The sequence below is a fragment of the Apteryx rowi genome, unplaced genomic scaffold (genome assembly GCF_003343035.1).
Source record: "Apteryx rowi isolate R43461 unplaced genomic scaffold, aptRow1 scaffold_211, whole genome shotgun sequence".
Lineage (NCBI taxonomy): Eukaryota > Metazoa > Chordata > Aves > Apterygiformes > Apterygidae > Apteryx > Apteryx rowi.
In genome coordinates this window covers 1,444,439-1,470,420 of record NW_020448431.1, presented here as the reverse complement: position 1 = coordinate 1,470,420, position 25,982 = coordinate 1,444,439, and the positions used below count along the sequence as shown (strand labels likewise).

The window sequence follows — 25,982 nt, the reverse complement described above, 5'->3', positions numbered from 1 at the left end:
CAAGGCCTGGTGTGACAGCAGAGGCCTTGAGAAGCAGAGACACAGGGTGCGGTGTAGAGGAGTGCAGGTCTGGGATAGTAAGAGATGGGGCACAGGCTTTGGCCCTGGAGACCCCACAACTATAAACAACTCATGTATGGTCAGCTAAAGAAATGTAGACCTGGAGCTGGACAAAAAGAGTTTTAGGGGTAACAAAGAGAACAGAGAAATAGTACCTAACATATATAAAAGGCACATGTATAGTAAACTTGGATGTAATGTGGAGTTGTGGRCCAGTGAAGAAAGGTGTAAAAGTATGTTAACAAAAATATAAAAATGACCCCAAGTGGATCCTAAGGGAGGAAGAAGAAATCATCAACATGACCATCATATTCCTCCCAGCGAAGGAGTTGGATGCTGACAACTTGCTGTAACACACCTGCCACCAACATCAAAATGAAACCACCAACCTTAAGACCCAGGTGAGCAAAACACCAGGAAAAGGGGTAGAAACTAAGTGTGTGTATAACAGTTTTAGCTGCATTATTATTCTTTCTTTTTCAATAACAGTTAGATCTAAACTAATAAAGAAATCTTGACAGTCTAATTCAATAATCAATTATACTAACAGTAAATTCTTGGCTTTATATATAAGATGTGCTTCCTCTTTGCCCATAAACAAGATTTTGAGCGTAACATGAGCTCAAATAGGACATTGATGTTTCTACAACGTTGTGAATTATTTCCAGGAAGCGGTCTGGTGAGTGCGGCAGCAGAAATCCTAGGGCATCTCCCTCAGCCACAAGAACCCCAAACCATRGAAATGCCGGGCCAGCAATGACACCATTTGCACTGGTGTCTTCATGCTTTCAGCCAGGCTTGCAATCATCAGTACACAAGCCTGAAGGTAGGTCTGCTCTGCAATTTAAACACATCCCACACCTACAGCACTTTAACTCTGGAAATAGTACTACTAAAATCAACATGTCTGTTCCCTAAACAGCAGTAAGAATTGGTCTCAAATTCATATTTCATTCTACTTTTCTATTCCAAATCAAATAAACCTTATTTCTTTTTACTTCTGTAGGAAAACTAGGAATGTGTAGAAAATGGGAACAGAGGAAGTCTTAATCATACATAGGCACATCCTTCTCCTAATCTTTCCAAGTACTCATCCTTCCCTCTTTGGTTGTTTATGTGGAATTTCATAAGTTTTGCTCACTTCTCCAGAACCTAAATACAACACCACTTATGTGTTAGCTGCTAACTCTTGTGCAGACCCCACAGGGTTCAGCCACCTTTCACACTTCTCTCATTGGGAGTCCATAGCCAATGATAGCTTTTACGGGTAAATGGATTTTGCTTTATTTTTATATCCTTCTAAGGGATTTTAAAAGGAAGCCTATGTATACTTTATCTCATCTAAGCAAGCTTAATCTCCTGCACAGGTTCCCATGTTTTTACTCTTGTTAGAATCAGACATTGCAAGAGAATGCCTTCATATCATCAGTTTTTATTTCTGTTTAGATAGTCATCAACTCTTGATCAAATCAGGAGCCAGTGTTCCTGGTCTCTTTATGACTAGATGTATCCATCTTGTACCTCATGCCCATATTATAGATAGACCATGTGCAAGTTTAATTCAGTTATGCAGAAAATTCCAATAAACAGTTCAACCTCAAATTACCATAAGGTACTCTATATTTATTAGAGAGGACACAGAGAACAGAGGAAGAGAAAATGAGCAGCTTCAAACAGAAAAATCATTAAAGGCTAATCAGCAGCTATAGTGATAAAGTGACTGTATTTGTAATTCAATGGTTCTTTTGCTTTTCCCACTCAAAACCATTTGTTTTGATAAAAATAAATGCTTATTACTCTTGCATCATCTCTTTCAACTGAAGGCATCTGTGCAATACTTGGCCTCTGAGCTGTTTAAGTTTTTGGTGAAATACAATAATAAGATACCATACAATTCATCCTCAGCAGAAGAAAAACTCCCTAGGCTTCACAACTGATGTTTTCAGATATGGCAATTTCTATGATTGACATTGCAATGCATTTATGTCAGACTTGCACATGTTTACATTTCGACAATAATGAAAACATAATGAAAACAAGAGAAAAACAACTGACAACAGGAAAACTTGATAGAAAATCAGGAAAAAAGATAAACCAAAGCAACTAACACACATTCCAAGGGGCCTTCGAACTAATAATCAGGATCTCTTCACATTAAATAACTTATTTCCAAGTCCAACTCCATATTTTAGCATACAGCAAAGTATTTCTACTTTAGGTCAGATTGCTGGCTCCACAACAAATATATAGATTCATAAACAGCCCACGCATTTTTGGAAAAACTTCCAGTTAATGAAGACTCTTTGCTTTGCTATCAGTAATATTAAAAGAAGATTCTTTCTGGAATCCACTGCATCTTCCACAGTACATTAAAGAGCATGAATATACGTGTGCACGTATATAGATAAAAATATAAACATACACACACACACAAATCTCACCTATCCAGAGTGCAAGCAGGGCACTAAGAAAGGCTAGCAGATACTTGTATATTCATCATAGCATACACTAACAAAAGTGACACTAAAATGATTCTTTTTTTTTTTTTGAGCATCTTGCACTGTTCTTGACAATTTCTTGCAAGTGCCAGTTTAACTAGATTGCAAAAGAACACTGAAATGGATTATATAGAATATTTTGCTGAGAACGTCAGATTAGTAAAGATTATGGTAAGTATTTCCAGGTCTAAATCTGAACCTGTTAATTGTATCTATCATCATATTATGAATGGTACCCAGCCACTGCAACATGGTAAAAGTCTTTGTTAAAAGAAACTAAGATTTCAGGAGCAGTTTAAATCTTTTTTTTTTTTTTTTTTTTTAAAGGAAAAAGACTTCAGCAGATACTTCTCAAAGCGAAATAGCACTAAACTTTGCATATGAAATTACTGCAATAGCCTTGACAAAGACTTGGTTAATATTTGGTTCTTTTACCTCAAAGACTACAGCTATATAAACTATGTCTTGACCTTGCTGTTCTTTATCCATAGCATATCTGCAGATACATTACATGGAGGGGAAACAAAACCCCCAAATCTCACCAGATTTCCAGAAAGCTGCTACAAATGGCATATATAACTCATACTTTTAAACCAAACTACAGAAGCAGTTTGTAAAACCAATCCTACTAGTCAAAGTGCAGTTATTTGAAGAAGCTCATAGTTTGGTACTATTATCTATTATTTCATGGACTCCCAGTGTAAGACCACACTCCTTTCAGTAGGAGGGGAACCAAGTTATAAATCACTCTTATTTCAATTTAGTGACGTTTATCTGCCCTGCCTAGCAAGACCAGTACCACTACCATAACAAAAATGGGGACAAGGGGAAGGGTGTGGACAGAAAAGCACATGAAAATCTAGGACCACTGATTCAGTTATCAGAGAATGCACATTTTATTCTCCCATAGAATGAGTAGAATCTTAAATTAAGAATCAGAATTGAAGACTATTGCCACTGTGATTATAATAATTTGATTCATAAGCAAGTCATGATATGTAAGTTTGGGATAGTAATCTGCAATAATTCAAGTAAAAGATTGTTATTACATACTAATGCATGACTGACTGTAGACTTCAAGTCTATCTAATACTGTATTTGCATAATTAGAATGTAAAATATAAATTGACAGAAGGCAAGGAAATTCTAAAGTTAGAGCAGCAACAATGTCCATTATTAAAACAAAGCACAGCAAATTGAAATAAAATAAGCTTCAGCCTTAACTAGCACTTTCACAGTGTCTGCTGTTTCATTAATAAAGATCACTTTCTGACACAGGACATAATGCAGACCAACCCCTTCCCTTTCTCCTTCACCCTCCCCCACAAAAAATACCTTTAGAGGTTGATGGAGGGGGAGCAGAAGGAAGCATTGATCTCTGCTTCTTCCATTGAAAAGTGTCTGTAAAGATCATTTGGGCGTTGCATTCAACACAGACAGGATTAAAGGTTGCAATGGGCACATTAACACAAGAATACACCTGAATACATATCAACCTCCTCCAGTAATTACATTTTAAATTCGTATGTTGGCAGATATGCGACATGAGAGAAAAAAATGACTGTACAAGGGTTTTGAGAGCAATGAACAAGGAGTGCAATAGTGCAAGTCTTGGTAACAGACATTACATTGCAGTGCAGGCACCCATCAGAACTTGGTCCTAATGCAAAATACTCCTTAACATATCAAGTCTTATTTTCAGGAGTTTCTTGTTTCTAATTTTCTGTTTTGTTTCAGTAGTATGTGAAAGATGCATGTTTGAAATGAACAAAAATCCTTTTAAGTAATTACAAAAATCTTTATTAATAAAATTTAACATTTTTTCCATTGTTTTTGAGCTTGTAGAAGAATACATGATACATTCCAAATAGGCAGTCAGCCAGGAAAAACACTGAAAAAGAATGTTTGAAATAAATAATGTAAATGTGTAATAGTCAAATAGTTTCTTAGAAATTCTGTAAATGGATCTCAGTTGATTGGCACCTCTCAGGAAGTAGTGTCTTAAAATGTAAGATTTCAAGAGGTAGAATCCTAGAAAAATCAGGCTATGGTTTTCAGAAAACCACCCCTTTTAAATATCCACTTAATATTCCATATTCTTTGTATGAGCCTGCATTAAAATGCTAATGATAGTAAATGTCTCCTGGTGGCCTGCAGCCATTTAATTATAGTAGCTTGCTGCACAACGGCATGCATGGTTCCTCAAGGCAACAAGTCTTTTAAATACAGTGTTCTTAACTCATACAGAAAGGAAGAATAAAGCAGATTATCTGCCATATCCTTTATGGATACAGCACCATTGCCAATAGATGAGCAACACAGAACAAGGGATGAACCTTTTCCCAATGTTCAGTTGTACCTGTGAGCAAACATGGACTCCTTTGAATCAGACACATATTTGGGCAGAATCTTTTTCCTCACTGTGTATTATAACACAGCCTCTGAAGAGCTGACCATTTTATTTGACTTTATTTGATCCGTTCCAGAAGAGTACAGAAGTCTGTTTCTAGATATCTATTCCACAGCAAGCAAGATTTGACAAACAACAGCTGAAATTTTCATCCATCCTGAAGCTTCCTGTGACAGATATAAGGTGACAAAAGCATGTTGCCTATGAATCTCTCATTCCCTCTTCCATCCTCCATTCCCCAAAACCCATTACTTGTTCTTCACTCTGTGTTCCCAATGGATGAATTTCAGGTAACTAAGTAATATTCATATAAAACTCAATGCACTTTATGCTGCAAAGTAATTAACTGCATAAAATCTTTTCTAAAGGACTGCTGCACGAATTCTACCATCTTGTTTGACATTATTTTTTTCAACAATGAAAATTTAGAAGCAAAATACTCATGAAACAGTAACACTTTCATTGAGTCTTTTTTAAAAAGCATCTTCAAGACAGTTTTTAAAAAAATAGAATAAGGATGAAGGTTTAGGGCTCAAGTCTGTTTTAATTTATGTAGGTAAGAATAAGGAAATCTTATAATGGATATACAATATAATACTGGTGTCAGGAAGAGGAAAATCAGGCTCCTTGAAGTGCTTTTTTTTGTTGCTGTTGTTGCTGGCAAGCTGTCTCCCTCTTAAATTCTCAGTATCCTGTTCAGTCATTGCACTGATATAGGTTTGGAGAACTTACAGGAAAGCCAAAGCAGTCACATGTAAAAACCTCATAGTCCACAAAAAGGAACATATCTTTTCCTCTCCATAGATTTTCACTGAGGTCTGAAATATTGAAAAAAGAGGCAAACTACTAAGCCACTCATTGTATGTGTCTGTTTCAGTACTCTGGTACCACAGATCATAGCAGCTTTCCAGTAGCATGCAATATATTGGTTAGAGATTCTTTGCTGTGGAGTTGTAAACAAAAATTAAAAAAACAGTGCAACTGTCACAACTGACCCTTTTTTGGTTTAACTGTATTAACATTGTCACTTTAAAGTAGGAAACAATCTCCAGATACAATTTTTCAACAAATTAACCTTGCCTGTTTGTTAAACAGAAGCTTTAGAGCATCCTCGTGGTCAGTGCACTCTTACTTTGCAAACATACCACGTTTGGTTTGTGCATCAGGGACAGAATAGCTAAGTAGTAATGCATTTATGGTGGTATCTAAGGCAGAAGCAGCACTTGATAAGTTGCACATCTCAGGTTAAGATACAGGTGCATTTTCCATTAGTCATTTTCTAGCTGTAAATTAGTCACTTAAGATTAAGTACAACCTGAGATGAAAATGACAACTGAGATTATAACTAGACCTTGACCTGTACTGCTCAATATATAATCACTAGATATACATTCAGTCTTACTTTTGCTTTAAGGAAGAGTTATGAAAAGCTATTACAGTGTTTCTTAAAATACAAACAGATTTCACTGCAAGCATGAGTAAGTCACAGATCAATAATCAAAAATGTGCATATACAACGTAATTATTCCACTTGAATCCAACACCTGCATAAGAAATGTAATATTCCATTCATATTCCATTCAATATCCTTGAATATTGAAATATTCAATCATTTTTGACCAACTGCATTTGAATTTGGAAGTTTTTCTTTATGATATACTGTCTTTACTTTGCACATTACATGCTTGTAATTCAAGGCTTTATTTCCTTATCTGACTACTTCCTTCAGAGGTAAACAGTGGCAATTAGAAACAGAAATCATTTCTCAAAATTCAGAAGTGTGGCAAATACAATTATTTGGAAAAGAGCAATGCATAAATCTATTCACCTATGCAGTATCAGCCTCTGACAATAGCTTTAAGAAAGCTGATAGCATGGAGACTTTTTTTGTCTCTGAAAAACTCTAAAAGCTTAGTTCAGTGATAGCAAAGTTGAAAAGCTTTCTAATGAAAAATTTTGATTCCCCTGTAAAATGTTACGTTTCCTTTTATACTTCAGCATGAACTTCTCAGATAATTTACCTAGTTACCTCTTCTACCAACTGTGAACACAAACTACAACAGCATATACCAAATAATTAATTTCCAGTGTTTACTTTTATTAAAAACAAGGTTTTTGTTGTGAGAACAAATAATCTCTCATTTGTAGCCTGAAAGCCTAAGATAGGATCAYTGGCTTCCAGGGTCGCTACTAGCTGCTTAGCAACCTGCCCCACTTGTCTTCCCTCCTTCCTGTTGTAGAGAACCGTGGACAGAGGAGTCGGCTGGCGATAGATGAAAACTCGCCGCAAGCACTCGCAAAGAGCAGCATAGGAATAATTTGGGGCACAAGCCATGAACTTCTTGTCTTGCTTTGATGCTTGGACATAACCTGCATAGCCCCAAAAGACACACAGAAACAGAGAGAAGCAATATAATGGTTTCAATAGCACTTCTAACCACTATGTCAAAATCAAGCTTAGCTTCAAAAATAATAAACAATTAGTTAAAAAAAGAAAGAAATATATGTTAAAGAAATATATGCTGGCATTCAAATAAGCCAGTAGTTTTGGGGGTTATGCTTTAACCAACAGAATACCAATATACAAACTCATCTGTATACCTTCCTAACTGGTGTTTTTAATGCATATGTATGTATAGCTAGGTACAGGATCTCTACCTAGGACGTGTCCTCCTTACAAGGTCTTCTGTTTTCTCAGTGGGGATCATTAGGCATGGAGATGCATCCTGGCCCAGTATTAGTAGATTAAGCAGAATAACTCTCTTCTTCCCCTGTCAGACCCCAGTTTGTAATTACATTAACACTTTCAGATTTCTGGGTCTATCTAATTTTGAACACAGACACTATAAACTTGTCTTCTGTTTAGAACTGACTGAAACAAATATGAGCTACTCTTCAACTCACTGTAATTTTTGGTAATATTCACTGAGAAGGAAGGTTTTTTTTTTTCCTTTATAGAACTCAGTTAAGAAACAGACTTCTTTCAAACTGATATCCTCTCACACTTCTGTGAACAGACTTGAGACACAATCTTCACAAAGTGATCTACCACCTTTCCAAAAGGAGTTTAGCTTCACTTCCATTGAACAATGCATGACAATAGCTATCATTGAAAGATAGCATCTCTAATAATAGCAGGTATGCTGGAGTTCACCTTTTTCAGCCATCCTTCTTTGCCAGTATCACTATAGGGTAGAGGTCAAAATACCTTGATACCTCAGCTGTGAATTTTCATGCCTTAAGATGAGTTTGTTTTAACAATAATCCTAAACTTCCTAAATTTGCAAATGTATGTTACTGTCCTCAACATAGGATTTGTATGCAAATCTCTAACACCACTTGACAGTTTTCATTGGTAAACAATTAGTAAATATATAGCTGGATAATCAATTGACAGAATTGCTCTACTGGGAAACATCAGACCAGCCAGGAAAATTTTTGAAGTTCAAGTTCATTAATTTAATTCTTATATCTAAACACTAGCACAGACAAGAAAAGCTGGATTTAAATACAGTCTTCCAGGTGAAGACGCTTTTGAACCAGGGGACTTGTATTTAAGTAGGATTTCCCACACAGAAAATCATGGGTTATTTATTTTTTAAAAACAAATCTAAAAACCACCACTGTCCCTCTATTTTTCCGGTCTATAGACCACAATTTTTGGGTCCATGTTAGCAGCAGGGAACTTATAGCAGAACATACCCAGACTGATAAGTACTCAGTGAAAGATGTTCCTTCGATAAGCCGTGGTAAGAAGGGACAAGATCAAGTATTGCTCCTTCAATCAGCAGCAAATCATTAGAAGCTACCTGTAAGCAGCCAAAGGTCCATCCAAAACCAATCACTTTTTTCAAGAGAAAGTTGTCAGGACAGATATATGGAACAAAAAWCTTGGTCCCAAATAATAACTTTTCAGTCATCTTTGTACTGCTTGTCAAAAACTAATCCCAAAAGTACAGAGAGACAGGGAAACAGGGCTAACTAGTATTGTTTTGATCAATATAACGAACATTGTAAGCTTTGAAAAATTAGCTTTTTAATCTAGAAAATATGTTTATTACTCATTTTCATTACTCATTTTTATTACTAGCTCTAGCAAAGTTTTTCTAAATTCTGTTGTAGATAAACGAGCTAATGACGTGCATCACCTCTGGCAAATAAAAGGTGAACTAGATTAGTACAGAAGTGTAAACTTCACTATAATACTGTAAAATGATAATACAGTTAGGAGAAAGAAGTGGAAGAATAACGCTTGTTTTATCACCATAGGTAAAAAAAAGCTCAAAGATATCAATTTCCTTCCTGTTATTTTCAAAATAACAGAAATACATTCTTAAAACAGTACTACAAAGTCAGCAAAGAAACTTGAAACTAATAAATTGAAAAAGACATCTTAGTCCTTGTCCTCCATTTTTTCCACAGAATTATGAAATTTGAAATAGGTAAACAAAGAGCAAATTAAAAAATTCATCTTTCTTTATTAGAGAACCTTGTCAAGATACTTCCAGCTTAATTTGACCTTAAATTAAAATAACAGGCTGTAAAAAAATAACTCATATACAAAACAGAACAGATAGCAAAAACAAGAATAGAACAAAACCAATTATGTGTTATGGCAACCTATGCAAGCTCTATAAAACAGCTAATAATTTCCTTTTTATTTTGGATGCAGGTTAACTGCTGTTGGTGCAGTCAAACAATTTTATTTGGAGGAGGGAGGCAATAAATTGTCACTCTCATGGTATTATTAAAGATAGGTCCAAAGAGCACCTTAAGAACAGGAAGACTATAGTTGTTACAGTRGAAGTATATTCTGCACTTGATTAATTTCAGGAAAACTTATTTATCTGTCTCTTAGTTAATTGATACAACACTGGGCTATGTGGACCATTCTGCTTGAACTGATATGGCCATTCATTCCTTGAATCTGTATTTTTCAAAGAAAAAGGTCAAAAAGGTCAAAAAGGTCAAAAAGGTTTTTCCAAATTTTTCTGCTTCTGAGCCTCAGGATTCTGCTACCAACAGTGGCTAAAAACAAAGTCCCAGACCTAAGTGCAAGAACAGACCAATAACTGTAAGAGCACCTGCTCTTCACAATCATATTTTCTACATTTCTGCCAGACTAACTTCAGAACAGGGACTTCTTGAGGCAGAGGTGGGATCATTATGCTCTTAAACAATTTTTCCTTTTTTTACTTTTTTAATCCACTTTTCCCGTCCACAAAGTTTTGTGGCAGAGGGTTCCACAGCTTAACTACACATATATGAAGCATTTCTTTTAGTTTCTCTTCAACCTATTATGTACTAGCATCATTTCATACCCCTAGCTCTTATAACATAAGAGACAATAAACAAACATTTCCAAACCTTCAGGCTTGCCACCTGGGTAAATGAGGTAGGAAATTTCCAGAAGTCACTTATTAAAATATCATAAGCCTTTAAACACCTAGACCTGTCATCAGTGAACTGTAACTGTTTTCCTGATGATTTCTGTGCAAGTGTTTAGGTGTTGACTGTGCTCTTAAGAATCTTCAGATAGCTTACTTATCTAAGGAACTCTCCCTTTTTACTGTGCAGGACTGTGCTTGCATCCTGTATGTAGTCTGAAAAGGCTTATTTTGCTCTCCAGGCATAAACATCCATTATCTTTCATGTTCTAATATTTCTAAAAATTAAGCTAGCATTCTGTTATCAACAAAAGTATAGTACCTTTCAATTCAAATTTAATTAAATGGAGTATCAACAGAAGCCAAACTAAGAGTAACCAAGCAGAAAAGCCTCAGACAGAGAAGTGTGACACAGAAGTTAATTTCATACCTAAAGCATTAAAAGTTGCAATGTGTTCCCACATGTTCTGTGGTTGGTCAGAGTGGGGCTGCCAGAGGAGAGCGTCAACATCATGCCTCAGACAGAAGCAAGGCATTTCTTTAGGATCCACAACAACTGAGAAAAGATACTGGTTGCTTCCAAGATTAATCTAAAAATAAAACAAAAAAATAGAAAATACTGATTCAAAGCATACATAGCAGATTCTGTCACATGCTGTCCAAATTGCATCTTCTTTTTCAACTGCTTAATGCTTGTTAGTTGATAAAATATTAGAAGGCATTATGCTATATCAGATTGATCAACAGCTCAATAGGTAGCTARTGCAGCCCAAACATGCAATTTAGTTTCTTGGCATAATATTTAGGGAAATGTTATGTCCATTACACAAACAAATGGGGATATGGGGTTTGCATACAAATGGTTGTCTAGGATAGAGGATCCTAACCTACACGTTACAATGTTAGGAAAAGATTCTCTCAGTTTAACTAATCATGAGTGTTGTTCTTCTCCTGCAGTGCTAACAGGGAAGGAAATACTGTTCCTGTACAGAAAAAGTTGGGAAGCATGGGGATATGGTTTAGTCAGAATACTTAAATTTTGAAATTTCAATAATTTTTATTTACTCACAATCTAATAATTACACTGAATTTCAGATCAGCACTCTATTCATTGGACACATCTAGATGACCAAAACCATTCAATAACCACCTGTATTCAACAGAATAATTTACCACAYGAGTATGGCAAGACAGACTTATCCTGCTATCCTGCAGTGAAAGGATAAACAATAAAACAGCATATCTTTTGAGTTTGTTATTGAAGTTCTTCTAAAGGAAGTTAATACCAGTGCTCTTATGTAGTAGTATGACCAGTAAATGCTCAAAGAGGAAACAGCAACCTGTTCCCTCGAGGTCTCTCAAGGAGGAGTGCTCAGGAATTGCGTTTGCACGCAGATCAGATCTAAATTTACCAGATGAACAACTACATTTGCACTATTTTTTAAAGCCAGAAACTATATCTACAATAGCAACTTCTGGTATTATGCCCCAATATACACAGTACAATGTGTTACTTCTTTATGTGGGTTTCAGATATTGACATTTATAGACTAATAAGTCTCTAACAATTGTCACAGCACTCTTTTTATATGCTGTCATTGTGCAAATGTAAAAGGATGGGGTCTGTCTTGAAGACCTTAATTTAATCTCAACATAAGGTCCAGTGGACAGAAACAACAGTTATTGAGACCCAGAGATTTATTTACTGAAGATTACAGAGTCTGTGGCAGAACTAAGAAAATTATTTCAGATGATTAAGTCCAATGCCTCAACTCCAAAACAGCCTTATTACTAGTATTTCCTCTGCTACTGCTCAAGAGGCAGACAAACTTCACTTGCTGTAATGGCTATGAAAGTAGTGACGTAATCCTCCCATTAGGGCCAGCTGCAATCAAGAAATGAGCATTACTAATTTTCAAGCAAATAAGAGGCAAAGAAACTCTAGCAAAGATGATGCCAAGAGCTCCATGAATAAGGTGCCTTATGGAAACTAAGTCAGGAAGCAGGAGGAAGCTACTGTATTGTTACAGTGTTCTGAGCAAAATGCAGAGTACRAATGCAAAATCCTAGTCCCTTAAACTCTGCAACATTTGCCAAAGGCAGAAAATCAGCAGGAGAGACGGCACTGACAGAGGTAAGTGGAATGGACATCTCTGAGGAGCAAATAAATAGGCTGAATAAGGGGGAAACAACCTGAGAAAGGGAATGAGTTTGTACTTCTCACACATTACATCTTCCTTATTGTGATTTTTACAATACAGGACTAGATGATAGAAATGAGTCCTAAGAAAAGAATCAAAGAAGTCAGAGTGGCCTTCTGAGTCCAGAGGCAGCAAGAAAGAAAATGTGAAAGTCCTCACACGAAAACCTTTATTGATTAGCACTAAAGAAAGTGTTAAAAAAATTAATGCATTTTTTCAATATATTTACAAATAATTTGTTCTAGCTGCTGTTCATGTACAAATATTCAGAAGAGAAATGTATGGAAGAGCATCATTCTGTAATTAGATTAAGCATTTACAGTGAGTCTTCATGTGCTTCTACTTTGTAGGGATCTATTACATGTTTTAGGACAAGCTATTCACTTCAGTTTGTCACTCATTCTCTCAACTCCTAGGTAACAAAAGCAAGTTGTTCCTGGAGCATCCATGTTAATGAAGCTTGGTTTCCTACAGACTGCAGTTATATTTCCCCAAGTTCCTCTTCCCCAAAACTCCTTTCAGACTTCAGCTCTTCCCCTTTCATTTTTGAGCTCTCTCCTATAATCCCTAACTGCTTTGCTGAGTATATGGTAGTACAGTCTATGACTAGTCCTGAGCTTTGGCTGTGCTTACAGGCCAAACAGCAGCTACCTTTTAGACTAGATGCAGAGTTACAAACAGAGGCACTAGTACAGGTCTCCCCTCTTTCTTATTGCTGTGTTTCAAATGACTGACAGAAATTAAGTATCTTTGAGACCAATAATATACAGAACTCTTCTTATCCACATCTCACTTTATTAGGCATCAGCCTTTAAGAGGGTTGGACTCTGAGGAATCGACTCTTATGAATCTTCTTTTAACTGGGGAAGTAGTTTCAGAGTTGGAGAATGAAAAAACTGCACAAGTATTTATGATATCTCAATAAAATCCCAACAAAATCCTACCAGCAATCATCATTTTCAGCCAGAGGCACAGTATTACATTAATTTACATATAATAAGTAGTAAGTCTTATAGCACAGAGCATTGAGTCATTTGTAGGTGTTTCAACAGCAGCTAAATAGCATTTAGGAGTCAAGCACCTAGTTAGTATTTTTTAAAATCTGTATCTAGTAAAGCATACATCAAAATTCAAAATAATTTATTTTCTTTGAGAGATACCATGTCAGAAAAGCAATACTTTTTTAAACTTCAAGGTTTTGGTTTTATTGAAAATAAACATGTAATTAAGTAAAAATAATATATTCAATTTAAATCTACATTTGTTCTAAACAGTGACATGCTATTATACATAGGATAATTATAATGTCATTTTACTCAGCTGTTGTTAATCTCTATATCTGAAAGTTTTAAACATAGACTAAAGGAATTAAGTTTTTTTCCTAGGTTTCAATAAGCTTGTGGAATATACAGAGAAATATTTTAAGTGTACAACATTCCAGCAAAGTATTTCAGAACTTTGATTACTTTTTTCTGCCAGGTGTAATTGGCACTGTTTTGAAAATCCAATAAGTGACATTTAAATTGGGTTAGATATCTCATATTTTAGCTTTGAAAATGACATGAGACTGAGTAATTGGTGATTTCACAAGCAACAGACATACAGACAGACAGTCCAAACAGGAAGTGTATTTTTTTGCAACATGCTTGTCCAAACATGAGAAGCTCAACTGGAATAAAGAACCATTCAAATCTGAAGCAGTAACTTAGGCCAAAGTATCCAGAACAAGACAAGCCCTTGAGGAAGGCCTTGCCTCTTCTCTTGTCTATCACCACTAGACTGAGCATCTCCACTCCAACGGACATGAAGGAATATGTGACATGCCTCCCACATTCCCATAGCTCAGATAAAAGTATGATATAGTTCACAGAGTGGCAGTTTTAGTTAACAGAAGTCATTCTGGCACCTCCTGAGAAGGCAGCCTCATGCTTCTGTATCGTGCATATGAATACGGGAAGAGCAGTGTTACACGTCACCTAGAAGAGCTAGGAGAAAATGAAGTGAAGCTCTTTTGCTGTGTTTCCATAATCCACCTATCAACCAGAAATTTCTCCTCCCACAAATCTCAAGTGCTTGCTGAAATTACCTACTGAAATTAGCTACTCAAATACCTAGGTGCATCTAGTGCATTGCTCATTTTCTCCTTGATCCACAATCTCTGGGCGTGCTCTCTTCCATCTAGAAAACAAGCAGCCCCTCTTCCTGTAAGCCATTCCAATTTTGCAAAACATTCAGGTGTCTGGGTCTTCCCTTTGCATGCACTCAGCAACGCTTTATACTTCAGATATCTTTCAGCAATCATCCAACCACTAAATTTTGCCAGTTCTGTCACCCATGCCTGTCACTGGTTTTAACAGGATGCTTCACACAAAACTCAACATATGGTAGTATACAAATTAGTTGCCGTAATACAGAGGATAAATTTCATATTGTAAATGCTATTGCAAGCAGTGCCAAAAACTACATAGTGTTTTTAACTAGTCCATACTTCACCTGGCAAAGCTTCTCCCCTTGACAGCAAAAAAAAAAAAGTGCAGTCCATCCTCCATCTCATCATCATTAACCTATCTTAAAGAATGGGTACAAAGCTAATAATTCTCTAGAGAAGAAGCTGAATTACTGTGCCTGAGCTAGATATGACAAATGACAATTTTACCACACACAGGAACAGCAGACTACAGCAATATATTTGATGAAGATTGTTAGCTGTCAATCCAATTTATTTCAGCTAGATCACTGCCTTTGAAATATGCTAGAAAATGTCAAGGAAAGTAGAATCAAGTCTCTTTACAGAACAGATATCATTAATGTTTTATATCCTTAAATTATAACTCAGGGTGGGAAATGTTCTTATTTAAATATTTCATGATCTTCAATTCAATAGGATTCAGGACAAGTTTCACGAAGTCCTCTTCAAAGTAAGAGCAAAAAGACATATACAACTGTATATTTATGACAACACCTCACTTTAGAAAGATGAAAAGCTGTGTTGGCTGCACCTCTGAAGAAATTCTGATAGGCTGCTGAATTGCTAACAGAAAAACAATTTGAGAAAAATAACTAAATTAACATGAAAATATACTGCTGTATGGTGAAAAAAAACACCGAAACACTCATGTTCCTACATCCTTCAAGGGAAAAAAACAAAACAAAACAAACACCCCCCCCCCAAAAAAAAAAAACAAACCAAAACCCAAAACAGAATCACAGAATAGACTGAGGTTGGAAGGTATTTCAGGGGATTGTCCAGTCCTACCTCCCTGCTCAGAACAGGTTATACATGCATTAAAATTTTCCACCTACTGTAATTCTCTTTTCACTTTCACACTTTTGGCTTATTTTTATTCCAGTCATTTTTTAAAGAGCTCTTTACAGTCACTAGACTATACTATCTACTAGACAACACTATACTCGAGATACATCTACCAGCAGAAGGTTAGACAAGTTATTCAGGTCTTTATCCAGAGTAGTCTTGAAAACTTCTGCGGATGGAGACTACACAACCTTGCTAAGTAACCTATTCCACACTACAGTCATGGTATGAAAGTATTTTCTTATATTCAGTCTGAACCTCTTGTTTCAACTTATTCCCACTTTCTCTTGTCCTTTCACCATGTGTCACTGAACAGCTGGGCTCCATCTTTCTGATGATCTCCTCGTAGGTACTGGAAGGTTATTAGGTCCCCACTAAGACCCCTAAGCATGCTTTTTTTTTTTTTTTTTTTAAAGGCTTAGTGAAGGAATGAAAGAAAACCACACTTCCTCTATATAAAGATGAGATAAACAAGTTAGTGGGAGCTGATTTAATAGCTCACTGTTAGCAAAAGGAAGATATCTCAACCTTGTAGTTTCCCAATTAGTATGCTTAAAGTACAAACCAGACCAGTGCAAATGAAAGGAAGGACAGGATTATGTACATCTGGGAGAAGGAAAAGGTTTTCCCATTTTCACCCTAAAGAAGAAACACTGCTCAGCAGTTTGCGATATGAGACTTCAAACATTAAAATGGTCAGTAATTTATTGAACTGAGTTGCTGTAAAATGCTCTCCTTTCCATCTTATCATAGATTTTATTTTCTGATAAATCTTGCCTATCATGCTGTATCCACAAGACAGAAGACTTTCTMGATGAAGCATGCTAGCTTTTAAAATTAGTCTCTTTTCTTTGCCAGTACATGCATATTCTTATCTTTTTCACCAAAGCCAATTTATTCCTTTCTTTCCAGAAGTTAGAGATGGTTATTTGTTGTAATTAAAATAACAACTGTTTTACTTCCTTGATGATATGGCCATACAGCATCTCCCATGYTAGCTAGTAACTAAAGACCTTGTCCCACTAATGACAAAAACTCTCCTGTGAGACACTTCATTGAAGCAGCACAAAATGTCTACTTCTGAAACGTGCATTCTGTACCAATTTGAACAAACATAGCAGGTACAAACACCTATATGGTAAATATGTACCTAGCTCATTTTGATCTTGCTTGAGCTCAGACCTGATGGCAAATTACCACTTTGGGATGACAAAGGATTAGGAATGAAAGACCCCAACATTCTTCTAAGGTTATCTTAAGTCCACTGAAAAAATGAAAAATATCCATTTCTGAACTGCTACACTGAAAATTACAACAGGTATTTTTCCTTCTAGTTTATATTTGGTCTTTTTACATTTAAAAGGCGGGCTCCAGCAACTCATAAGAACTCTGAAATAAAAAGCAATTACCTTTGACTGGGACTGATTAAATGCCAAAGGCTAAGAATTTTATCTGTCTTCCAAACTCATGCACATTTTCAATGACTAGAAATAAGATTACTTTTATAATAGACAAAAAAATGAAATCAAGAAAAATTCCTTCTGTGGGGAAAAAAGGCAATGAAGATGACATTACAAACTCTTTCATTCCAACTAAATAACCCTTTGAATCCATCTAAGTTAAGACTATGGTCTGGAATTTTCCAGTGAAACTCTTATAAAAAATATGCAAAATGTGAGGTTAAAAAAAAAAAACTTTCGAAGAATTTCTTTATGTTCTAAAATTGTCAAAAAATTTTGAGATGAGGACTTTTCCCAGTTTACTTTACAAAGTGAGTTTAAAAGGATCAATGGAATTTCTTCAGTTTTATAAATAAAAAAGTTTGAGATTTCACTTAATCTTAGTTTAGCATTTCTAGAAATCCTGGTGAATCCTTTCTCACTCTGCTCTAATTCAGAATAAGTTCAGAATCAAGTTCAGTTCAAATTCTCTTTTAAATAAATATTTCTGTTCACATAATAGAATTTTTGCATTCAAAATAATCATACGAGAGACGCTCCAGCCCCTTTATCATAGTCATGGCCCTTTGCCAAACTCCCTCCAGTAGGTCCATGTCTCGCTTGTACTGGGGAGCCCAGCACTGGACACAGCACGCCAGGTGTGCTCTCAGCAGTGCCAAGTAGAGGGGAAGGATCATCATCCTTGATCCGCTGGTAATGCTCTGTCTAATGCAGCCCAGGATGCCTTTGGCCATCTTTGCCACAAGGGCACATTGAGGGCTCATGTTGGGCTTCTTGTCCACCAGAACACCCAGGTCTTTCTCTGCGAAGATGCTCTCCATCCGGTTGGCCCCCTGCATGTACTGGTGCAAGAGGTAATTCCTCTCCAGGTGCAAGACTTTGCAATTCCCTTTGTTGAACTTCATGACGTTCTTCTCTGCCCGTTTCTCCAGTCTGTCAAAGTCCCTCCCAACAGCAGCGCAACTATCTGGTGTCTCAGCCACTTCCCCCAGTTTTGGGTCATCTGCAAATTTGTCAAAGGTGCATTCAGTCCCACTGTCCAGATCATTAACAAAGAAGTTAAAGAGTAATGGTCCCGGTATCAACCCCTATAGAACACCACTAGTGACTGGCCTCCACCTGGACTTCGTGATGCTGATCACAATCTCCTGAGCCCAGCAGTTCAGCCACTTTTCAATCCACCTCACCGACCACTTACCTAGAACACACTTCATCAGCTTGTCTAAGAGGATGCTACAGGAGACAGGATCAAAAGTCTTACGAAAGTCAAGGTGAACAACATCCACTCCTCTCCTCTCATCCACCAAGCCAGTCATCTCATCAGAGGAGGCTAACAGGTTGATTAAACACAATTTCCCCTTTAGAAGTCCATGCTGACTACTCCCACCTTCTTGTCCTTCATATGTTTGGAAGTGTCTTCCACAATCAGTTGCTCCACCACCTTTCCATGGATCAAGCAGAGGCTGACCAGGCCTGCAGTTCTCCAGATCCTCCTTCTCACCCTTCCTGAAGATAGGGCTTGACACTTCCTTTCTTCTAGACCTCTGGAACCTCTCCCAGTCACCATCACCTTTCAAGATCATCAGGACTGGCTTGGCACTCAGTTGGCTCCCACAGAGCTAATGGGAGCATCCTTGTCAGGGCCCAGGGACTTGCGCAGGTCCAGCATGTTTAAGTGTTCCCTAACCTGAGCCTTCTCCACCCAGGGCAAGTCTTCATTGCTCCAGACTTCCCCTCTGGTCTCAGGGGCCTGGGATTCCTGAAGGCCAGTCTTCTCGGTGAAGACTCAAGTGAAGAAGGTATTCAGGACCTCTGCCCTCTTCTGTGTCCTCTGTTACCAGGGCCCCTGCCCCAGGTTCACGTTTTCTCTAGTTGCTTATGCTGCCCCTTTGCTGCTTACACCTTTCTTGTTGCATTTCACGTTCCTTCCCAATTTCAACTCCAGGTGGGTTTTAGCTTTCCTAACCCCCTTCCTGTATGTGTGTCTATATTCTTCCTGGGTCACATGTCCCTGCTTCCACCTCTTGTACACTTCTTTTTCATGTTTGAGTTTAGTCAGGAGCTCCTTGCTCATCCATGCAGGCCTCCTGCTGCCTTTGTTTGATTTCCTGCTAGTTGGATTGGACTGTTCTTGAGCTTGGAGGAGATGATCCTTGAATATCAACCAGCTATCCTGGACCCCACCTCCCTCCATGGCCATATCCCATGGAATTCTTCCAAGCAGATCCCTCAACAGGCCAAAGTCTGCTCTCCTGAAGTCCAGGGTTGTGATTCTGCTCTTTGCCCTGCTCTCCTTGYAGGATCCTGAGCTCCACCACCTCAAGGCCACTGCAGCCAAGGCTGCCCTTGATTTTCACATCACCAAGTCCTTCCTTGTTTTTAAGTATGAAGTTCAGCAGAGTGTCTCACCTTGTCAGCTCCTTGATCATCAGTGCTAGGAAGTTCTCATCAGGGCAATCCATAAACCGCCTGGACTGCTTGTGCCCTGCAGTGTTGTCCCTCAGCAGGTATCAAGGTGGCTGAAGTCCCCCATGAGAATCATTCAAGGGCAGGACAAGCCTTTGCAGCCTCTCCATGACATCCCCAATGTGAGCTCCAGCAAGCAGCAAACTCTCCTAGATGGCTGGTCAGGTTGGCAGACAGGGGGCCTCCATCCCCTGCAGCAGGGAGTCTCCCACTACTAACACTTGCTGCTTCCTCCTGGTGCTCCTGTGTAGAAGAGGCTCAGCTGACACAGATGCTCTGTTTGAGTGTTCCCAGCTCCTCAACAGCTACAAGGGGAGTGAACCTATATAAAGTTGCAAGTTTTCTAGTGGAGCAGGAGCCCTCTTCCTGGTGCCAGATGTCATCAGCTTCCAGTCTTCACCACTGTGAGAGTTTCAACTTTCTGACTCAGTAGGCACTGACTCTGCCTGTCCTCTACTACTGTTGCAGGTTCAGGCGCCTGAAGCTGCAGAGTCTCAGAGAAGACCCGGTCCATGTCTTTCTCATCCTCTCTGGTGCTGCGCACCTCCTGCAGGCAAAAAGACCATCAGCCCCAGCCTCACTGAGAAGCCCCAGGCACTCCCTGCAGCCCGAGACTTGCACAACTGCGTCTTCCTTCTAAAGCTCCATCTGGGTCGAAGCCTCTGATATTGCAGGGACAGCTGCTCCAATGGCTGCTGGGAACCATGCCTGTGGCATGTTGCCACCATGGCTGAGGACATGTGTGATGTCATTGGGCCCTTCTTTGCACCCTTCCGTGAGAACTGCTGTGCAAACTGCCATGTCTCTTGGCTGCCTCTGGGAGCTGTGCTGAAATACCTTTGCCTTTCTGAATGGCTCACTTGTGAAAGTATTTAAAATTTTTTTGTTTTAAATCAAGATAAAAGCCTTATTTTACATTAAAACAATAATGAGGGATATATATATTGGTTGATAATTTATGCTGTTACTGCAATTTTTACATTATAGAAGAAATTTACATAGTTTCAAGAATTTGCAGGGTTCTGATAAAATAATTCCACTTTCATATTTCAAAAATTTTGTAGCACTTACTACATGAGTAATTTTCAAGGTATCACCATCAAATCTGCACAAACTTGCACTGTCTTCAAGGAAGGCATCACACTCTTCTAATTCTTGTGCATTACAAGGTGGGTTTTCCTTGTCTGGGTTTGGATTCTGAAACAAAAAGACAATGAAATACACTGAAAATCCAAACTACTCAAAATACATATATCAATCCCTTTTCATAACAAAAAAAAGTTCAATAGAACWGTAAGAGTGACAATGGTAATCAGTTGCATATCCTTTTATACTTAAAGATCAAAACTATTATGTACTTATCTTAAACAAATACAACCATTTCTCTTGTGAGGGACAGCATGGGTGCTAGGTACAATAAAATCCATTTCAGTTTAAAGAAAGGAACATAAGCCAGGAGAACATGGACAACAGATTGCCTTATACGAGTAGAAAGAGCAGCTGATCCTCAAAACCTACACAGGTCAAGAAAATTTACATAAAAATAAGTTTCTTACAGATTGCCATTGGAAGTGCTAGAAAAAAATGGACTCATTCACTGTATAAGTAGCTCTAAATACATTCCTCCTTTTAGCTTTACTAATAATCACTTAAAATTAATAATGTTTGCATATTTCTCAATGCTCTCAAAACAAGAAAAAAGTGCCCCTGTATTTTGACATTCTAAAAGCCAAAGAAAGGAAAAACATCACTATTACTAATAATTTGAGATCAAGACATAACACCACCGTATGGAGAAACAGCTTATCTAAAGGAGATGTCACTAGCAGAAATAATTTTCAAAACAAGCAAGTTATGCTATATTTTGGTATATTTAATAAACCAATTTCATGGTAATGGAAAGGGAGGTTTATTTAACAGAAGGCAAAAGTGTACTCCTCCTTTATCCCTTATGAATTAATGGTGTTTCCTGCATAAAAGAATTAAGACATCATCTTGACAACTAATATAATCTGAAAGTTGAGGTCAATGCATGAAAGTTGAGTCCTGCATGAGGAAAGATAAGACAGGGCACTAAGATTCAACTGGTCTGGCAGGGAGGAGTTCTTCAGTTCATATACTCATTTCTTCATCCATTTCAACTCTGATTATTAGTAACTTTTATTTTGGTTCAGTCCACAAACTAAAGTAAACACAGGACAGAACTTTTAAACACTAAGACAATTTAAGTTCAAAAAAATACAGTCTTGAAGAGATAACATGCCCTATATATGACCAAATTCCCCCCCCCCAAAAAAAAAACCAAAAAAACCCCCAACCCACCAAACCAGGAAAGGTTAAGTGACATACACTGTAGGCTAATGCACAAGACTTAAAAACAGGGTGCTTGTGTTTTGGGAGCTAGACTTTGGGGCTCATCTGTCCTCTATCAAGCATTCTTGATGGCCTCTGGTTTACTGGGAGGAAAAGAACCACTACCATCACACAAACAGAATCACATTTAACCTTCACTGATACCACATAAACTTCTTCCAAGACTTTGCTAAAAACATTCAGACTCCATAAGTCAAAATATTGCATGAAGTCYCACATAGTCAAATTTGTGTTAAAAGGAGTTATTTAAAACTTATTATTAGAAAACAATTTTGCCTGGGGCATTTGAGTTTGTTTCTACTATAAAATGCACTTCAGGATAAAGACTGACAGATCAGAATAAGCCATTTTATGTATCAGAAAAAACTACATTTACACAATTAGTATTTTTAAATTATTTGAAAATTATTTTCAAGACAGTGGCACTGATCTAGTTGGAAAGTAAAATACTAAAATTATGGCTAGTTTATGTCTTTTCAAGTTTCACTTGCAAAAAACATTTCTCAAAGGCTGAATCACTTGTTTGTAAATATACGGATTTAAAATTCCTCTCTCACTTAAAATTTATAAGCTTAATTTATACTATTGACAGGGATATCCCAATACTGACCTATAAACAAACACAAACCTTCCATCAACCACAGAGTTCAGCTCAAAAAATTAAATGAAGTGGTTTAATATAATGATTTGTTGGGTTGTTTAAAAAAAAAAAAAAAAAAAATCTTCCAGGTAAACAGCATTACCTTAAGCATTTGAGAACATCAAAAAGAATCCATGCTTCTATTATATACATGTAGATAAAGTTCCAGTATAATAAAATATTATAAATGAACAGTTGCCAAGGCGTAGATTTATTCAGATGCTCATTATTGCACACAGGCTTAAAAGTTGGGTGGGGGAGAAGGAGGGAGAAAGCAGTATCTGAGTTGCAAAAGCAACTCAGAAAGGCAATTCGAAGTTATTAATGAAACTGTTCAAAACATGTACTACAATACCTTGCCTACAGATTGGCGGTGAGGGGAAAATCAATTTGATCACTGAACAGAATTTATTTTAATAACACTTCTTTCAGCTTCATTCAAAAAGTAATAACACAAAGCTAATAAATCAAGATCCATAGGGAGTCACACTTCACAAGGTTTTAGACGAGATACCACTTTCTAATTAAACTAAAAGGGGAAGCATCAGGCAAGCAGCAGTTTAAAATAGCATTTTATTTTGTTTTAAATGAAGGCTCCCTGGATAATAAAAATGCCAGAAAGTTCATGAGTCATGCTTACGTTTTCTTAAATTTTCCTTTAAAAAAGATCTCATTTACACTCACACTCGATACAAGCCAAGTACAGTATCCCCAAGAAGGCAATAGAAACATATCTCTAACTTACTGATAAACAACCTTTAAAACTCACTGCTTCCAATTTCAGTGCAACTTTATCATTTGTACTAGGTCAAACACATCCTCCCAAAGGATACAGTCAAAACATTGGCTCAGAGATTCTACTAACTACAGTGACCAGAAAATAATAGGTAAAATTAGCAGTTCACCCCATGCAAAAATATTTCAGTTTATAACCATTAAAACAGACTTAAAAAATAGTTAGAGTACATGTACCCATCAGCACTTACTTCCTACTATTGCTGAAATTGGCATAGGTGCAAGTACTACTGGAATACCATGTTTAGATTTATGTTCACAGTTTATGAAAATCCAAGATTCAGGAGAGAGCCAAGAGAATAAGAGGATTGGAAATCATACTAAATAATGAGAGATTGAGGAATTCAATCTGTGTACCATAACAAAAAGAAGATCAAGGGTGAATCCTAGTGGTTGTTTCTGTATTTGTAAATGGAGAGCAGCAATGTAAATAAATGTTGCAGACAAAAGAAGAAAAAAACCCCACACATAAAAAGATCCATTGCTTGGAGACAAGAGAGGAAAAAAAAAAAAATCAGAATCAAAACAAGTCGCTCCATGAAGTTAGCCAATGGCAGACTTTTAACAAAGGTTGTGGAGTACTCCCAGTAACATATACTTATTTTCTTTTAGAACAAGATTAAACAATCTTCTAAAACATCTGGCTGACATTCTTAGGACTTACAGACCTTAAAGAGATAACATTTTCACAGGAGCCCGTTTTGACCTAAGAGGCTATTAACCAAATTTCAGAACTGAATTTGTATCTTGGTTAGCAATTTGACAGTCAAGTGTTTAGGTTTAAGGGATTTGGGTAATTCTTTTGTTTGCTTTTGTTATTCTTTCTGATGCACAATTTTGCTTTACCAAAAGGTATCACAAAACAGACATCCTTCAAAATTACTTAAATCGACTGTTTGAAAACTGTCACATCTTAAGTGATGGGAATGAAATTTATTTTCAACATTTAATCAGACTTTTGTTGCACAGACACTATCATCTAAGCTCAATTCAGTTGCTCATGAAGATTTTATTACAGTTCAAAGTTTATTCACAACTCTCTAGTGCTATTATTGTTTGTCAACAATTTCAGTTAAAAAGGAATGTAGTGTTAGTATTCCAAATAGCACATGAACTGAAGAGCTATGTCATGTCAATGAAGTGCGAGTTAGAATATCAAGAAAAGACAACACTCAAATCTGCAAGAAGTCTGAACTTTCAACTTCTCACCATTACTTCAGAGGTAAGATGCATCAGGCATTCAGCTACTGCAGAGCGTTGGGAAGAGTCCATAATGAATTCCCCTCTTGTGTCACCAACTATTAGTTCTGGCCACTGGGGTCCCTCACTTTTCTTAATTAGAGAAATTTCCAAGCTAAAACGCAAACAGGAGATGGAAGAAAAGTAAATGAAAATCTTGCATCATTTTTTCAAGACGACAGTCAAAAGCTCTAAAGGTAGATTTGAACACTTCTCTCCAAGCTGAATTACTAACAAAAACCACATAACAGCAACTATTAGGATTTAATTTACAAAATAAACTGTTGTAAAGGAAAATATTCTAAAGAAAATCATATCAAGGACAAGTGATTTCTAAAAGCCTAAACACAAGAAAAATGTATTCATGTAAGAGTTCTCAGCGTTTTCAATTTAAATGAGGTTTCATCTGAAGTAGTTATTAAAATATTTTAATTAATGTAAAAAATCACCTGTTAAGAAACATATTCAAAGACACACTCAGTTTCACTACAATGGTTTATTTGAAACCTATTAAGTACTTAATGAAATGGCTACTTCAGTGTGCACTTTGTACAACATCTAGGACAAAAATATTTGTGTTTGATACACCTCAAAAATACTGCAATACAGTTAGTTACCTACACTGTACCCCTAAAGTTATATTTCAGAAGGGGTTTAATTTCTGCAACCTGTAGAAAAGAGAATTTAAAAATAAAACACATTTAACTGTTAAAAACAACAACAACAACAACAAAAATAGGGACTTTTAACCTGATGTGCCAATACAGCAATTCCTGGTAATTACTGCATTAGACCTACATATGTGTGGAACAATGTAGTGAGAGTAAAATTCATTAAATACACTTTTCACAGAATCACAGAATCACTGAGGTTGGAAGGGACCTCTGGAGATCATCTAGTCCAACCCCCCTGCTCAAGCAGGGTCACCTAGAGCACATTGCACAGGATTGCATCCAGGCGTGTTTTGAATATCTCCAGAGAAGGAGACTCCACAACCTCTCTGGGCAACCTGTGCCAGTGCGCTGTCACCCTCACAGGGAAGAAGTATTTCCTCGTGTTCAGATGGAAGTGTCTGTGTTTCAGTTTGTGCCCATTGCCTCGCGTCCTGTCGCTCGGCACCACTGAAAAGAGTCTGGTCCC

The 25,982-nt window shown here is 37.1% G+C and overlaps 1 protein-coding gene across 11 annotated transcripts in view; it reads right to left on the bottom strand.

Moving 5' to 3' along the window:
• Positions 1-1,662: 1,662 nt before the first annotated feature.
• NUDCD1 (NudC domain containing 1) overlaps positions 1,663-25,982 on the bottom strand; it is a 51,578-nt gene continuing 27,258 nt past the window's right edge. For 4 of the 11 annotated variants that reach the window (XM_026064219.1, XM_026064220.1, XM_026064221.1 and 1 more), the window contains 4 exons: positions 24,813-24,957; positions 20,867-20,992; positions 10,786-10,945; positions 1,663-7,338 (listed from right to left, as the gene is read on the bottom strand). In XM_026064219.1, coding sequence (XP_025920004.1) covers positions 7,046-7,338; positions 10,786-10,945; positions 20,867-20,992; positions 24,813-24,957 — 724 coding nt within the window. In that variant the 3' untranslated portion in view covers positions 1,663-7,045. Of the gene's footprint in view, positions 7,339-8,670; positions 8,778-10,785; positions 10,946-13,331; positions 20,343-20,866; positions 20,993-24,812; positions 24,958-25,982 lie in introns of those variants that run through there. The other 7 variants (XR_003253256.1, XR_003253257.1, XR_003253259.1 and 4 more) reach the window with 7 other exon arrangements.